The sequence below is a fragment of the Apiospora marii genome (genome assembly GCF_038362585.1).
Source record: "Apiospora marii strain CBS 49790 chromosome Unknown utg000009l_segment0_segment0, whole genome shotgun sequence".
Lineage (NCBI taxonomy): Eukaryota > Fungi > Ascomycota > Sordariomycetes > Amphisphaeriales > Apiosporaceae > Apiospora > Apiospora marii.
In genome coordinates, this window is record NW_027117381.1 from 4,472,628 (window position 1) to 4,488,794 (window position 16,167).

Genomic DNA, 16,167 nt, shown 5'->3' on the forward strand with positions numbered 1-16,167 from the left:
CTAGAAGTAGATGCCGAGTGCGATGGTGCGGAACTGTAAATTACTGGGTGGCACTCATGGCTGTTTCCGGCGATTGGCATACGAGATCGGGGAAGGCCCCTGCAAACCTTAGCACCCAACGGGGTTCAAAAGGGACAAGACCGGATCCAGCTCCGGTTCTAGCATTGGCCAATTTGCCAAGGTGGAGGCCGCATGACTCGGTCGGTCGAACAAATCCGAGCCGGACAATTCAATGCCATGCGGTTGGTGATTGCGATGCAGACCGCTTTGGTGAGTCACTTGCACACTGCGCCTGAATTCATCTTCTTCAAGAGGACCTCAGGGAGCAGTTTTCAGGAGCATTGGCAGACGGCAGTGCGCATTATGTAGTACAAACTTAGACTGGTGTGGCCGCCCGCGGAGCCAAGCCCGGATCCTCAGCTCAATCCCGACGACCATGCACACTTTGACAGCCGACAGATGCCCATCCCGCGCCGTTTTGACAGCGGCATACCACTCGGGCAGCCCGGAATATAGAAGATGGCCGCCGCGATACCTTGCCACATGCGCGGCCCAATCGATCCTTCCACGTGGGATCGATGACTTTGGGACAGTGGACAGTGGATAGTGGGCAGGCCAATCTCCTCAATGTCCGACGATACTGGCTGCTGACCTAAGGCGATTATAATTGGGTCCCTGAATTTTCCAACCCAACCCAACCCTCACCCCCCCGCTCCCTGCCCTAACCCACTTTCTTTCCCGTCACGATTCTCCGGCCGTCGTCCCACATGATACAATATTTTTGTCATTTGGCGCCGTTTTCATCATCAAACAACCAACATCGGTCCGTTGGCCCAATGGTAAGGCGTCTGACTACGATCATCTATACAGTTGGTTAATCAGGAGATTCTGGGTTCGAGCCCCAGGCGGACCTTCTTTTTGCGCTTCTGGGTTGTTTTTTCGCCTGTGTCGTATCCCAGCCCCATCCTCTACATGTCGATAGGTAGTTGGTGGGCTCTTTTTGTCACCCTGCCGACGTAAGACAACAATCTCTATAGTTTTTTTTTTGGGCGGGGGTGGGTGGTTCAAGCAGAATCCCAACAACTGTGGCAATGGGAGAACAGCCCAGTTGACCACATGATGTCCGAGTGCAATGTCAGCAGCGCAGTTTGGTGGTGGCTTGATACTGTCAATCTTCATGTGCTTGGCACTCAGACTGGCGGGACCTATGCCCTTTATATGCCTCGTGCAGATATGCTTTTGTTGGTAAGGTAACTTGGACGAGCTCATTAGAGCTGCCTCAAATGTCTTTAACTGATTGCTCCATAAGTGATTTGTCATCTGCCTATTCAAGCTTTGCTGGCTCAAGGTTGAGTTTGACTCCCCCCAGCCTTGTATTATAGTAGTGGTCTTTCAAGTGACTTGGGACTTGCACTAAGAGGAAACATATAATATGGTAGTAGGGTAGGCGCCGACAATTGAATAATGGGCAGCAACCAGAAGTGATTGTGATATTTACCAAATATCTTACACGTGTATTCACAGGCAATGAAAGTCGCTGCGAGTGGTAAAGGTAAGGGATCCTTTATAGACAGATACCTACGGCACAATGACCAAGACTGCTCCCCAAGACTTTGGATTCATGAAAACGTGGTGAGGTGGTAAACAGCATTGAGCGATCCAAGGTTGACTTGATCTTCCCATGGAGCAGCCAAAGCTTGTTACCCGCATCCTCGATGGGCTGACTTGAAGAAAAATCCATACATGAAAAATTAAATTTTAAGAGAAAGAACTTCCGCAAGCCTTCTATTCACCGCCGTGGTGAGTCAGTTGTATTGAAGGGGGCAGAGTACCTCTTTGCCTGTACATAAATTGCACGAGGGCGACACGGCGCTCACGAGACGTTCACTCTTCGCCGACCTCCTGAGCCAGGGCTTTTTTTTGAGGCAGAAGGCCTAGAGAGCTCTTCCCTTTCACTATAGGCGCCGAGCGGTAGTGAGCAGTCGCCTGAGGCGGTACCTAAAAGAAGGTAAGAAATATCCAACGTGAACCCAAACGAGTGACCACACAGAGCCGCGCCGAGCCACGCCGTACCGCGCCGAGCCACGCCGAAAGACTCTCGCTGTCCCATTCGTTCAGCTTTATCTTTTCTCGAACAATCGTCACACGACCGGATGCTGGTATGCCTCGGCGCTCTTGAATGCAACATCTCCAAGCTCCCTTGTTCTATTCACCGAAAGCGCAAACATCGCTTTTTCCATTGTATGTTTTCCCCAGATTGTTCGGGCGCCATCCCTGCAGTTTCCCCGTCTTTCCGGAAAACACGCGCCCCGGATTGTTCGAGGCAGCATCCGCCTACCGGTCGCTAACCACTTGCTGCTAGTTGGCTTTGCATCCTTCCAAGCTGGCCATCTTTCACTTGCAACTCACTGTGCTTTCTTTGCCTTGCAAGGCTATTCAAGGCCAGCGCCCTGGTGACCCAACCCAAGGCAGTGCTCTCTCTCTCTCATTTGCAGCCAAGCGATACTCGAAATAAATCCCCCAAGCGACCAGACAGGTCTCATTTTTTTGAACCTCGCAAGTCAACCCAACCTCCCGAGCTCGAAGTTGCAGATTCCTTTTCACAAATCCTAGCTTCCAACGAGCTTCACCGTTATTTCCTGTACTCCCAGCGACCTCAAATTGCAAGGCGCCACCGACCAGAAACAACATTGCTTCTCGAATAAGAACCTCCTCCCTTGTTCACCATGGCCGATTCCAAGGAAAAATCGCCGCCCCCTTATTTCAAGAGCCATCATCGCCGAGTCCCAAGGAGGTGTCGTCGTTCTTGCCGTCGCGAGCCCCCTGGCGCAATGCGACGTCGACATCGACATCAACGCCGGCCCCCTTGCACATCGATACGTCCATCTGGGGCAGTGTGGACTCCAACAACCCGAATCTCCTCCACAATATGCAGAGTCGGCGATCGCAGCGCGATTTCCATCCCGCTGCCTTTGAACAAGGCCATGGTGTCTTGGCCAGCAACGGCGGCCATGAGATGACATCCGGCCCCCCTGTCCTTGGCGCAGGCTACAAGGCTCCTGCTCCGTCGCAAGCTTGGTCAGAAGATCGCATGCCGATGAAGTTTCGCACGAATCGGCAAGCAACCAAGACCGACATGACCCCTGCGCCTGGTTCGAGCCACCATAACGGAGCATTTTCAACATCCCCTAGCTTGTCGATGCCCCTCTCGACTGCGGACCGCTCGTCGCTGTCATTCACGAGCCAGCCGCACTTCGGACCGTCGGAATACCAGGTAAGTTACACTCGACTTTTCTTCTTAACGACTTCTCGCCTTAACGACTTCTCGCCTTAACGATATAAGACCGTGACGGCGAAGGCAATATTCGCCGTCATGACATGTCGGCGTCACGAGTTGTCGCCGTCACGAGTTGTTGGCGTCACGACCTTTCGCCGTCACGACTCTTAACGACTTCTCGGCTGAACGACTCTAGACCGTGACGGCGAAGACGACATATCGCCGTCACGACATGTCGCCGCCATAACGTTTCGCCACCCCGGCTTTTCGCCGTGACAACTTTTCTCCTTAACCGCAATGAATGCTAACACTTAGAATCGATAGGCGCAGAACCAGGTAGCCCGCGCCCCGCCTGGCTATCCGACACCGCAGCCCCAGCCGCAGACCCAGCCGCAGCCCCAGCCGCAGCCCCAGACCGGATCGCTGCGCCCGTATCAACGACAGCCGCCAAATGCTGCATATCCGCCCAACCACCGCTCGCAGACTGCTTACGCGCGACCGCCGCCAGCCCAGAACCAAGCATCTTCGGCCTCCTGGAATGGCACCAGACGCAGCCGAGCCCAAGGCGGTATGTGGTCAGGCGGAAGTACCCGCAACAACCCCGGCAACGCCGGCGCCGTCGTCCGAAGCTTCGGCCCCGCTCCCGCCACCTCAGAAAACTACAAGGGCAACGCCAACCTCGAAGCTAACCGATCCCACGACATCCCGGCCGAGGAGAGTTGTTCGCTTTGGATCACCAACCTGCCGGCCAACTGCGACGTCCCGATGCTGCTGTCGCGCATCAGGGACTGCGACAAGGTCTTCGCCACCGTCATCAATTCAGCCGACCCCGCCAACGGCAAGCCCTTCGTCGCCGCCAAGGTCGTCTTCTGGAGCCGCCGGGGCGTCGACCGGCTGATGCAGCGCCACCAGGACGGCCACTTCGCCTTCGCCTACCCCGGCGTCGAGACTCCGCCCCCGCTGCGCGTCTCGCTGAACCGCATCCTCGCCCGGCCGATGCCGCCCTCGCCCCACTGCCGCGTCCTCCTGCTCAAGGGCCACCGCGACATCGTCAGCGAGGCGCACCTGCGCGCCGTCGTCTTCCAGGACAAGTTCGTCTGGCAGGACGACGGCAAGCCCTCGGTCGAGTTCGAGTGCCCCATCACGCACACCCGCCTCCTCGAGTGGCACTTCGGCAGCTGGCGTTGCCAAGCCGAGAATGCCTACAATCTCCTGGACGCGCATATCCAGCAGGGCAAGACGGTCGTCGGGGAGCGCCGCGACCTGGAAAAGCAGGAACGGGACATCAGCACGGAGTTGGAGCGCATATACTATGGCATCGAACCACACATCATCGACAACAGCGAAAAGCTCCTCCGCCAAGCCGCTAGCCTCTGGGAGCAGTTGAAGGTGGTGCAGGGCAAGATCGACGGGCTGCCGAAGCTCAGCGACAGCGATATCAACTGGGCAGCAGCCACCGTGATTTTCGGCGAGGACCCCTGCGCCTGAAGAGAACCTGGATCCGATTACCCAGGATATATGCGGCTCTGATTTGCCAACACCCCGACCAAGGATACTATACTCGATGCTTGGCTATCCTTCTTGCCTTCTTGGTCAACGGCATCTTCTTTCGGCGGATAGTCCTTCTTCGACAGCGTCAACTCATGTACATCATCAATCCCTATTGGATTAACAGCGATTCCACCGGCAGCCCCATTTCCTTCATGGGCATTTCACATTCAATCGTCATGACTGAATTGGGTTGGTTTCAGTCCAAACGAATAGCATAAAGCAAGCGATGGCATCTTGGTTCGAGATGCATGCACATTGACATAAAAACTGGAGCGAAAGCAGCGACGAGGGCAATGGGCGAAACAAACCCGACAGGTTATGCAAATCTTTGATACAGATTGGCCCTTCCTAGCTAGAGAGTGCAACACTCGAAAAGAGACGAGTCGAAGCCAATAAATAGATGCTGATTTGGCCTTGCTGCAAGTAATATCTGATTGATTGATTGATTGATTGAAGTGACGTTGAATCGATATGATACCGTAATCCTGGAGCTGGGGCTTATCTTATCGGCTAGGGACCTGGTGGGTGCCCGCAATCAGCACATGCAGTGCAGAATAGCAAGTGGTTACCTAAGGTACACCCAAGGCGGGCGGTGGGTCCCCCGGACGTCAATTGGAGGAGCGCTAAGCACCAGCAAGCAGGCCAGCAACAGGCAGCGTGAGCTTTCGTCGCCTTGCGCAGCTTCCAGCCCGTCATAACCCAATCCCCAATCCAAATCGAGGCCAGCCCATCCACACTTCCCACCATCCCGCCCGAGGCCTCATCAAACAGCAACCATCCATACCAACCTGGACGCTTGCGACGAACCACTTCCTCCCTCCCTCGCATTCCTCACGTTTGCCTTTTCACGTCGCCGCACGACTGCCACGTCCACCTTTCGCCTTCCCCCATCCCACAGAAAGCCTCGGCCGGTGATCGCATCCAGTCAACATGGCCGACGCAGCTTTCAAGCCCGAGAAGGACTTCAGCAAGGAGGCTGACAAGCAGATCAGCGAGGCTGAACAGCTGGCCAAGGTACCCAACAAAGCAACCTGCAATCTACGAGACGAACTTGCGTGCTGACCAAAACTTGCAACCACTCAGAACGATGTCAACTCCGCCATCGAGAAGCTCACAGTGTTCGAGAAGCAGACCCGACAGGTGCGTTTTCCCCACCACCCACCGCCTACCTACCTGCCTACCTACCTTCCGCCTTCCTGCTACTTGGCTGCGATTCCTTCAAGAGCTACCTGCTAACTGTTACCCCCGCAGGCATCAGATTTGGCCTCAACATCACGGGTCTTGATCACGATATGCACAATCTGCAAGCAAGCCGGCAACTGGAGTCTCCTCAACGACCAGGTCCTCGTCCTCTCCAAGAAGCATGGCCAGCTCAAGCAGGCCATCACCAAGATGGTCCAGACCGTCATGGACTTCCTCGACTCGACCCCCAGCATGGAGATTAAGCTGTCCGTCATCGAGACGCTGCGCACCGTCACCGAGGGCAAGATCTTTGTCGAGGTCGAGCGGGCCCGCGTGACCAAGATCCTGTCCGACATCAAGAAGCAACAGGGCGACCTCAAGGCGGCCATGGACATTCTGTGCGAGCTGCAGGTCGAGACGTTTGGCTCCATGGAGCGCCGGGAAAAGACCGAGTTCATCCTGGCGCAGGTGGCCCTCTGCATCGAGAACAACGACTGGACGCAGGCGCAGATCCTCGGCCGCAAGATCAGCACCCGCTACCTGTCGCGCAAGCCCAAGAAGACGCCCGAGCAGCTGGAGAAGGAGAAGAAGGACCGCGAGGACAAGATCAAGCGCGGCGAGGACGTGCCCGAGGCCAAGGAGGACGACACGACCGACCTCAAGCTCGCCTACTACGAGCAGCAGATCATCCTGGCCAAGCACGACGACAAGTACCTCGAGGTCTGCAAGCACTACCGCCAGGTGCTGGACACGGAGGCCGTCGAGAACGACCCCTCCAAGCTGCAGCCCGTAAGTTTGCTTCTACTGAGTGGTGGTTCCCACTGCCGACTGGTGATTCCTCGATATGTTTGTAGCTAACTGTCTGGCAGGTCCTGCAACGCATCATCTACTTTGTCATCCTGGCGCCCTACGACAACGAGCAGCACGACCTGCTGCAGCGCGTGTTCCGCGACGCCCGAAACTCCCAAGTCGCCACCGACGCCCAGCTGCTCAAGCTCTTCACCGTGCCCGAGCTGATGCGCTGGCCCGAGGTGGCCAAGATGTTTGGCCCTCACCTGTGCGCGACCGACGTCTTCGACCCCAAGCCCAGCGACTCTGGCGACGACAAGGCGTACCAGCGGTGGCAGGACCTGCGCAAGCGCGTGATTGAGCATAACGTGCGGGTCGTGGCCAAGTACTACACGCGGATCGGCATGGAGCGGCTGACGCAGCTGCTGGACCTGACGGTGGAGGAGACGGAGAAGTACATTTCGGAGCTCGTCTGCTCCAAGACGGTCTACGCCCGCATCGACCGGCCCGCCCAGATTGTCGACTTTGCCAAGCCGAGAGACGTCGACGACGTGCTCAACGAGTGGAGCCACAACATGAAGGACCTCCTCGGCCTGCTCGAGCGCGTCGACCACCTGATCACCAAGGAGGAGATGATGGCCCGGATCCAGCCCGGCGCACAGGGCGGCAAGGGCGGCAAGGAGAAGAAGGGCAAGAAGGCCAAGGCTTGAGGCAGAAGCGAGGCCACTTTAGTTACGACTTGACGCTGCTTGGGAGAGAGAAGGGCGGACCATGAGCTTCTACGGCTTACTTGATGCCCAACATGATACAGGTTCGCATTGCAGCACGATGCGAAGTGTACAATAAGAATACTAGATAGGGGGCGGGGATTTGCTGTGTAGAAAGAAATCACATTGCATTGGGCCCTCATGTTTGTTGCCGTGTTTCTTGACTCGCCCTGGCCATGTTGATTTGACATAATCGGCTCCGAGCCCACATCATTTATTTGCATCTGGTGTATGCATAGTTTCCATGCAGATCCTCCAGTAGTTGTATTGATAGCAATAGGCGTTTGGCATGTCCGCATGACTTTGTCGGCGTTTACGGGCGATTTAAGGCAGTGAGCTGTTCAGGGTGGAGATATTATCGGCGCTTACCCAGTTAAGGGCGACGGCGATGAGCCATACGGCGAACCTGACTTGTTGTAAACCAAGGAACAACACTGCTGCTGCTGGATCGGCCCGAACAACAACATCCAGACCTCAAAGGCAAGAGGAAAACAACAACCACCTCAACTTGATGCATTTGCTATTTCGAGTTTCTACTCTGAGTACCAGCTTTTTTGTTCGTCGTCCTACCACCACTGCGGCCTCCTTCCTCCGTCGTTCCAGATCCCCATTCAGCAGTAGCGCCGTTGTCATGTCGGACACCACTACACCCACGCCTGCCGCTGCCGCCCCGCCGAGCGCAGCAAAGCCGGCCAAGAACAATAACAACAACAAGAAGGCCGCCAAGCCGGCTCCTCCTCCCAAGAGGGAGTTGAAGATTCTCATGCTCCATGGTAGGTTTGACTGGCTGGCTTTTCCTATCTATGGCGTTGGCTTCTTGTGTGGAGCTCTCCTACACCAACTACGAGGTCACCTGACTTCTCACAACAAGAAGGCACCACTATATCTACTTCCCCTGTTGCTATTGGCAAGAGACAATGAGAACACCAAAGAAACGCGCTGACAGGCAAACCCAGGCTACACGCAATCCGGCGCCCTCTTCAAGGGCCGGACGGGCGCCCTGAACAAGCTGCTGAACAAGGCGCTGGGCGAGCCCCCCTACAACTACACCGTCGAGATGATCTGCCCGACGGGGCCCTACAACCTGCGGCCGTCGGACATCCCGGGCTACCAGCCGCCCGAGGGTGCTGATCCGGCCGCCGAGGACGAGCCGACGGACAACTGGGGCTGGTTCCAGCACGACGAGGGCACGGGCGCCTACCGCCGCTTCGACGAGGGCATGCGGCGCGTCGCCGACGCCATCCGCGAGGCCCAGGGGGTCGACGGCATCCTGGGCTTCAGCCAGGGCGGCGCCTTTGCGCAGATGGCGGCCGCCGCGATGGAGAGCGAGGACCACCGGCCCCTGCCGGCGCACGACCCGGCCAAGCACAACACCGACTGGGCCCGGGACCTGCGCGAGGCCAACAACGGCCGGCCCCTCAAGTTCTGCATGGTGTACTCGGGGTTCGTGGCCCGCGACCCGGCGCTGCAGTGGCTGTACGAGGGGGGCATGGCGACGCCCAGCCTGCACGTGCTCGGCTCGCTCGACACCGTCGTCGGCGAGGACCGGACGCGGGGGCTGTACGAGAAGTGCGGGCCCGAGGAGGGGGACGGGAAGGGCGGCGGCAAGGCCAGGGTGCTGGTGCACCCCGGCGGCCACTTTGTGCCGGTCAAGAAGGAGTGGACGACGCCCGTGGCGGGGTGGCTGATGCAGGTGCTCAAGGACGACTTGCCTGCTCCCGAGACCAATGGGGAGGGGGAGAAGGCCAAGGAGGCGCTGTGAGCGGAGGGTGACGGAGGATGGATTAGAGGATTGGTACTTGATGATACGACACAAGAGTTGGGGATTGATAGACTAGACAGGTCGGTTGCAGGTTGTTTGCGATATACATATACTTGTGAGCGCATGGCTCAGGGCTAGAAGGGAGACGCGGGGCACATCTCAATGGAGGCATACAGAGGTGTACATGCACATAGACCGATAGACCAGAGAGATAGACCACACAAGCCCCCGCGAGGATAAACCGGTCAAGTCTCCTCAGGAATGAGGTCTACAGTGGAATATCACAATAGTAGTAATGTATTCCACTGTAACAATCTGGAGTAGATGGAATATTTATTCAAGACGGTTTGTTCCCACGACCGCTGGCAGCCCTTCAGCAGACGAACAAGATATCGTATCATGCATGAATCGCCTCATAGCCTCATAGGTGATCTAGTGGGACATCGGGATCCCTATGTGGCAGATATACCGTTCATATTCTTCGGACATAAGCAGCTGGGACACCAATACTAGTACATGCCCTGACAACCAAGGTAGGGGTTTCACCAGATCCCGCAAGGGCAATAGCTGGCAAGACTGGGGCCGCGAAGCTTTCCAAAGACTGGAAGGCCCAGATGAACATATCACGGGAGCGGTGGTCAAGAAACAAGGCAGACATAGAGAAGAGCGGAATGGCCCTCCCAGGCGAGACACCAGGCCATAGTCCTCCAGATCGTCACATGTGCTGGTTACTGGCTCCTATTGAAAACCCCGAGAGTAACTGCGACTGCTTGGATTTCAAGATATGTACCGAGGAGCCGCAAGTCTATGATACAAAGAACCGCCCCTCGCCGCCTTCGCAATGCTGGGGTGCAAATGGGCTTCCGGACAGCGCGGGTCCGCCGAGTTGTTGTCTAGAATGCATCATCATCGTCATGTGGCCACATCTTCCCGGGCACACACATATCCTCCTCCCTCCTGCCCATCTCTGCTTCGGGTGCCGAAAGCATTTAGTGGCCGCCGGACTTGGCGTTGGGGTTGCGGGCGTCGTTCTTCCACTCGTCGGCTAGAATTGCGCTTGCATGTCAATTGATCTGTTCTCTCCTCCGTGGCGGCTGGGGGTGCTCAAGGGTTTCCACGTACATCGCATCATGGCGTTCTGGGCCGAGTTGACTCCGTAAAGAATGACAGCACCTAGATCTTCAGTCAGGCACCATGTTTCCCTCTGCACAAATCAATTGGTTGGATGGTGGGGTTCCTCTCGTCGAACGAGGGCGCAATTCGTACCGGCAGCGAAGAAGGGAGCCAGAGGCTTGACTGTTGGACACGATGCGGGTTAGCAGCTTGTTCAATCATTTTGGTGCAGAATTGTTGGGGTTGCAGCAAGGCGGGCAGGCGGCAGGCGGGACTTGTTGTCGCCGCCGAAAGGTCAATTGGATTGGGCGAACTTACGGACGGGAGTCGGGAACTTCTTGAGGGGGGTGATGCCGAACCAAGCCATTTTGACGGTGGGTTGAAGAGGTCGAGTGAGGGTGGGTGGGTTGCGATGTGGTGAGAAAGGATTGATGCTGTTCGCGGAATTGAATTGAATTGACGGCGAGCGCTTTTCGATGGAGTTGCTTTGCTTTGCTTCCGATCAAAGCTCGCAGCCTTCCCTGCTTTAGCCGCTAGCCGGATCGGAGTGTGCTGAGCTAATCAGCTGGGATCTTTTAGAAGGGTAGTGCTGCGATTGTGGATGACCTATGCACTTAACCAGCAAGACACAGAATTGGGAGGTGTATGCACCAAAAGCAGCTGGCAGCCCTCGGCAAGTCAGTGCTATCCAGCTAGTGCCGAGCTACCAATTGGGGAATGACATCACCCCCTCATCGTGGGCAACGCAATCGCCCGGACGTGAACCCCCAAGCTCCCCGTCAGCTCATCCCGGGTCTGGGCTGGGCGTACCGTACCTTTGCAGAACGAGGAGGCAGTGTCAGGGTCGGGGTCATTCAATAGCTCCCCCATTCCACCCTGGGGCATTGAGCACTAAAAGTGCGGGGGAACACAGCAGCCAATGGAGTTCCCCAGCTGCCTATTCGACATCCATTGATCTGCTGTGCTGCTGTGCTGCTGTGCTGCTGCTGCTGCAGAGCTACCCATCCGTTTTGCCATTGCGTACATGTAGCACTGAAGTGGACAGAAGCAAGAATAGAAACAAATACCTTCCTCTCTCTCTTTCTCTCTCTTCCTCCCAATCCAAAATCCCAATTTCAATCCCCATCCTCATCTTCCTGGAAGTGCCATTTGATTCCCATTCTCGCCCGACTTGTATGCACGCCATCTCCAACACCCATCAACCAGGTGTTTGGCAAGGTGCTGCGTGACATACTTTGTGGTATTGACCATTGACACATTCCCCTCCATCCTCGAAACGGATATTACAATTTACACACACATCTCCATTTCTCGCCTCCAACTTCCCCATCACCTCCGCCTGAGTTTCACCTCTCGACCACAAGCTCTGACCAATCGTCTGCCGCCGTCGTCTCACATCGAACTTTCCTCCCTTTGTTGGACTTGCCAGATTTGATCCCTTTCCTCGTTGCCACAAACCAGCAACGACCTGCAACACCCAACCTTCACACCACCCACGAGACCATCACCACCAAACGTCAAGATGTTGACGCGACGAGTTGCCGCCGCAGCCACGGCTGCTGCTCCCCGCTCCCTTCGGGCCATCAGCACCACGGCCATCCAGCAGCGCGCCCCCCTCATGGCCGACGTCACCATCGACCAGGTCGAGCAGTTCAACAACAAGCAGAAGCAGTTCCGCGAGCGCCTGGTCCAGATGCAGAAGGAGAAGGCGGAGCGTGAGTCCAGTCCGTTGCGAATCTCTTTGTGTCTTTCCTTTCCCTTCCCTTCCCTTACCATTTCTTTCTGTTTCTCGCAGACTACTGTGCAATAAACGCAACCCCCAAGTGTACCCCAGCTTATCAATCACAACAGGACAACGGCAAGAGGCTCGCCAGAAGGCGGCGCAGAAGCAGCCCGACCGGCCCGAGGGCCTGCTGACCAACCTCATCTACGGCACCAAGGAGGGCCGGGAGCTGGACGCGCAGCTCGAGGCCAGCTTCTCGGCGGTGCTGGCGCGGGGCAAGTACGTGCACTCGATCGTCTTCCACGAGGTGCACCCCGACAAGGTGGACGAGTACGTGGAGCTGGTGGGCCAGTGGTACCCGCGCATGGCGTCGCTCGAGGATAATAAGGTCAACCTCGTGGGCAGCTGGCGCACCGAGGTGGGCGACTGCGACACGTTTGTGCACATCTGGGAGTACCAGCGCTACCAGGGCTACCACCAGTCGCTGCACTCCATCTCGCGCCACCCCGACTTTGCCGAGTTCGACCGCAAGCTCAAGACGCTCATCAAGAGCAAGAAGACGTCCATCATGCAGGAGTTCAGCTTCTGGCCCACGACCAGCCCGCGCCAGCTCGGCGGCGTCTTCGAGCTGCGCTCCTACACGCTGCACCCGGGCAACCTGCTCGAGTGGGAGACGCACTGGCGCCGCGGCCTCAAGGCCCGCCGCGAGGTCATGGAGGGGGTCGGCGCCTGGTTCGTGCAGATAGGAGACCTCAACACGGTCCACCACCTCTGGCAGTTTGCCAACCTCGAGGAGCGCAAGGTCCGCCGCGAGCAGAGCTGGAGCGTCGAGGGCTGGGCCGAGACGGTCCACAAGACGGTGCCCCTCATCCAGTCCATGAAGTCGCGCATCCTCATTCCGATGCCATGGTCGCCTGTGGCTTAGACGAAACTACATGGACACAGTTATGGACTTCCTTGAGAAGTTATTGATTCTGAGGAAGAAATATTGAGCCGTTACAAGGAAAGGAAAGACATGGTGGAAAGCGATGTCTTTAAATGCTGGCTTGCAGAGCTTCTTCATCTTGACGAAGTCATTCATATGTTGTACTACTCGGAGACGGACGGAATTTGACAGGGGTCAGGATGGACCAGGCCAGGACAAGAGGAACTTGTATTTTGGTCGAAAACCGTGGATGTTGCTTGAAGATTGTAGTTGCCGATGCGGCCTTAGTTGAGCCTTGCAATGAACAGGCGTGGTAGAAAGCTACCATTCGCCAGTTGACAACCAATGCCCGTATCTCTGTAATTGATGCAACAACGATTCATGTGCATATGTAGCTGTATCGAAACCAAAAGTCTTCTCGATGTGTACATATATACAATCTGCCTTGACCAACTATATGCATATGCATATGCAGCTATTACTACAGCTGTCTTGGCCACGTCATTTCATGGTCATGCTACCATTGGCAAGAATACCCCATACGATGCTGTTCAATCTCAGCTACTACTTTCTCGTACACAGGGCGCAGAAAGCCTCATGGCTACTTCGCAACGCCGTCCTACGTAATGTCCCCTTCTGATCCGGTCCAATGCTCCCCATACTGTCGTCAACAAAGCCTGCTGTCTGACGAAACGCTCTAAGCCGCCTGGGTATCTGAACCCTTCTTCCTCGCCTTGGACCTGATGCCAAGTCCCCGCCATCATCTCCTCCGTCTCGTCGTCTAATACCCGACGAGCTGGAGACAGCAGCAGTAACGGATCCTCTTCTAATCATCGCCCCATCTCCGCGGTCGATCGTAGCCGGGCAGCTCTACTCCCCTCCAGCACCCCCTTCCCTGTAACTTCGTCCAGCTCGCCCATGACGACGGCCAGGTTCCGCCGGGCGAGCGCGAGGGCGTTGCCGAGGGCGCCGAGCTTGGAGCTCAGGCTCAGCAGGCAGGGATCCGTGCTGACGACGCGCACCTTTTCGCGGACGTAGACGGGCGTCTCGGTGCCCCGGCCTTTGCCCATGCCGCCGCCCCTGGCATTTACGTTGTTGTTGTAACTACTGCGCGCCCGTTGGGGTGCCGGCGGCGGGGCCAGGGGGTCGGGCGGGCGCTGCATGGTGCTGCCCTCGACGGCGATGGGGTCGTCGGCCCCCTCGGGGCAGTAGCCGAAGACGCGGTCGGCCTCGTCGTGCTCGAGGCGGCGGGCGGTGCCGATGGCCAGGGCCAGCTTGGTGCCGAAGTTGACGGGCGCGTCGGCCGGCTCGAGGGCGCGCACGTACAGCACGAGCGAGGCGTCCTGGATCGTCAGGTAGACCGACAAGCTCTGATTCAGGGGCGGCGAGAAGCAGGCCGGCGGCACCGACGAGTGCGTCCAGGTCGTGTCGGGGGGCTGCGGTATCGAAGCGGTCGTCGGTCCTCCGCCGGTGGAGGACGATGCGGAGGACATGGCCGAGGACGAAGACAGCGGGCGGGTGGATGGCGGGTTGGGGCTCGTCGCCGAGGAGGGGGTGTTTTGGTCGGCGATGGGCAGCTCGGGGCCCTTGATCAGCGCCGAGGCCTCGGCCAGGTACTCGGAAAGCAGCCGCAGCTGGCTGCTGACGAACTTGGGGTCGGCACGGTTCTCGCCGCCCTTCTTCGTGGCGGGGAAGGACTCGGCGACGACAAAGGCCAGGATGTCGACGGACTGGGTCAGCAGGGTGTTGAGGGTGGTGAGCTCGGGGATGTGGATCGGCTTGTTCGGGTTGAGGCCCAGGACGATGGGGCTCGGCTGGGTGCGCAGCCGGAGGGCGATGCTGCCCTTGACGAGGCGGGTGCCGACGCGCGTCACGTACCCCTTGACCGTCTCGTGCTTGGGCGTGCTGACGACGAGGGTCGCGCCCGGGTCGATGGGCGCCAGCAGCGCGTACGTCTCCTCGAGGGAGCTCTTGAGCGTCTTGAGCGTCTCGTGCAGCGCGTCGAGGAGCCACGTCAGCTCGCGGGCCTGTCGAGGGGGGTGAAGGTGGCGGTGTCAGTCTTTCAACAACAGTAGTATAAGTAGTAGCAGTGGTGAGCGAAAGGGGCCGACGTTGATGACGGTGGGAAACGGGGTAAGTCCAAACGATAAGCCATTCCCCGTCGAGGTTCTCTTTCTCGTCCTGGTATTCCGTCCTCGCCTCGATGTCTTCGCGGCGCCGAGGAGTCAGGGGAGGGGGAGAGTGAGGGGGCCATAGCTTCTTTCGGGGGAGAGGTCGCGCATGCGGATCGCGCATTACAAGACCATGTAGGAAAGCAAATGGTGATGCGGTTTGACGTACTTGGGTGGCATCCTCCTCGACTTTAAGCTGGTCGGGCGCAATGGGAGGCCAGATCTCGACCGACATTTCGCGGAGTGCCTCTTTTGGTGGTGTGCCTATTCCGTAATCATGGCATACTAGTCAAGGCAGTCATAATCCAGAGTGCGACGACTTTAATCAACACGTCGTGATTAAGTGCAAAGGTAGAAGCTATTGCGACGCGAGGTTCAATCAGGTCCAAAGCCAAAAGCGTTGTACGTCACTGTCGCGGCTGCGATCGGGCTCTGGGGCTCTCGGTGGGGCGCGCGGACGGTTTTAGGGACCAGGCAGCTCCCAATCAGTGAAATTTGGGGGGTCTTGGGCGGCTGAAAAAGGCTACGCTCCAGCGGGTCAGCCGCTGTGGGGGAGACAAGCAAAAGGAAAAGTCCCCTGCTGAGTCCCTTGCAGTCTTCAATTGGAGGCTCAGCTGCTTTGGGTGCGTGCAGCGAAGAGACTCCACCCATCCCACCCAAAAGTTCAAAGCTCGCAGCTCGCTATCTCAGATTTGGCGATACCCAAGATCCGAATTCCCATTCAATCGGCCAACGGCGGGCATTTCAGAGCCCACGATTGCAGATTGATTGATTGATTCGACGGCATATTTCGGTCGCGCATTTTCCCCGTGATTGAGGGCGTCAGGGTTCTCACCGTCGTTACTCAATCCGACATTGCCTGAGACTTCTAGGCAACTTCGCACCTCCTGGTCGCATTGATCGCGAA

The 16,167-nt window shown here is 57.3% G+C and overlaps 6 protein-coding genes across 6 annotated transcripts; 4 read left to right on the plus strand and 2 right to left on the minus strand.

The window, feature by feature from the left end:
- Positions 1-2,929: 2,929 nt before the first annotated feature.
- PG985_013012 (uncharacterized protein) lies at positions 2,930-4,765 on the plus strand (the record flags this gene model as incomplete). Its single annotated transcript, XM_066832778.1, has 2 exons — positions 2,930-3,274; positions 3,602-4,765. The coding sequence occupies 2 exons, from the start codon at positions 2,930-2,932 to the stop codon at positions 4,763-4,765; spliced, it is 1,509 nt and encodes a 502-aa protein (XP_066680828.1).
- A 993-nt stretch (positions 4,766-5,758) lies between these two features.
- On the plus strand, positions 5,759-7,509 carry PG985_013013 (uncharacterized protein; the record flags this gene model as incomplete). The annotated part of the gene is made up of 4 exons (XM_066832779.1): positions 5,759-5,842; positions 5,912-5,968; positions 6,080-6,799; positions 6,880-7,509. The coding sequence occupies 4 exons, from the start codon at positions 5,759-5,761 to the stop codon at positions 7,507-7,509; spliced, it is 1,491 nt and encodes a 496-aa protein (XP_066680829.1).
- A 688-nt stretch (positions 7,510-8,197) lies between these two features.
- PG985_013014 (uncharacterized protein) lies at positions 8,198-9,328 on the plus strand (the record flags this gene model as incomplete). Its single annotated transcript, XM_066832780.1, has 2 exons — positions 8,198-8,339; positions 8,523-9,328. The coding sequence occupies 2 exons, from the start codon at positions 8,198-8,200 to the stop codon at positions 9,326-9,328; spliced, it is 948 nt and encodes a 315-aa protein (XP_066680830.1).
- A 985-nt stretch (positions 9,329-10,313) lies between these two features.
- Positions 10,314-10,834, minus strand: PG985_013015 (ATP synthase subunit J). The gene is made up of 4 exons (XM_066832781.1): positions 10,760-10,834; positions 10,595-10,624; positions 10,451-10,501; positions 10,314-10,373 (listed from the first exon to the last, which is right to left on the minus strand). The coding sequence occupies exons 1-4, from the start codon at positions 10,806-10,808 to the stop codon at positions 10,318-10,320; spliced, it is 186 nt and encodes a 61-aa protein (XP_066680831.1). The 5' UTR covers positions 10,809-10,834; the 3' UTR covers positions 10,314-10,317.
- Positions 10,835-11,963: 1,129 nt separating this feature from the next.
- Positions 11,964-13,089, plus strand: PG985_013016 (uncharacterized protein; the record flags this gene model as incomplete). The annotated part of the gene is made up of 2 exons (XM_066832782.1): positions 11,964-12,156; positions 12,293-13,089. The coding sequence occupies 2 exons, from the start codon at positions 11,964-11,966 to the stop codon at positions 13,087-13,089; spliced, it is 990 nt and encodes a 329-aa protein (XP_066680832.1).
- Positions 13,090-13,919: 830 nt separating this feature from the next.
- PG985_013017 (uncharacterized protein) lies at positions 13,920-15,495 on the minus strand (the record flags this gene model as incomplete). The annotated part of the gene is made up of 2 exons (XM_066832783.1): positions 13,920-15,116; positions 15,430-15,495. 2 exons carry the CDS (start codon positions 15,493-15,495, stop codon positions 13,920-13,922), a joined length of 1,263 nt encoding a protein of 420 aa, XP_066680833.1.
- Between the last annotated feature and the right edge of the window lie 672 nt (positions 15,496-16,167).

What these genes read in the sequence shown, in the direction of transcription:
- PG985_013015 (XM_066832781.1), bottom strand. Translation starts at nt 10,808, where the DNA reads ATGGCTTGGTTCGGCATCACCCCCCTCAAGAAGTTCCCGACTCCCGTC. An exon ending in GAAGTTCCCGACTCCCGTCC is followed by an intron (nt 10,625 to 10,759) that starts GTAAGTTCGCCC and finishes CGTGTCCAACAG; the next exon opens with TCAAGCCTCTGGCTCCCTTC. An exon ending in CCAGAACGCCATGATGCGAT is followed by an intron (nt 10,374 to 10,450) that starts GTACGTGGAAAC and finishes GCGCAATTCTAG; the next exon opens with CCGACGAGTGGAAGAACGAC.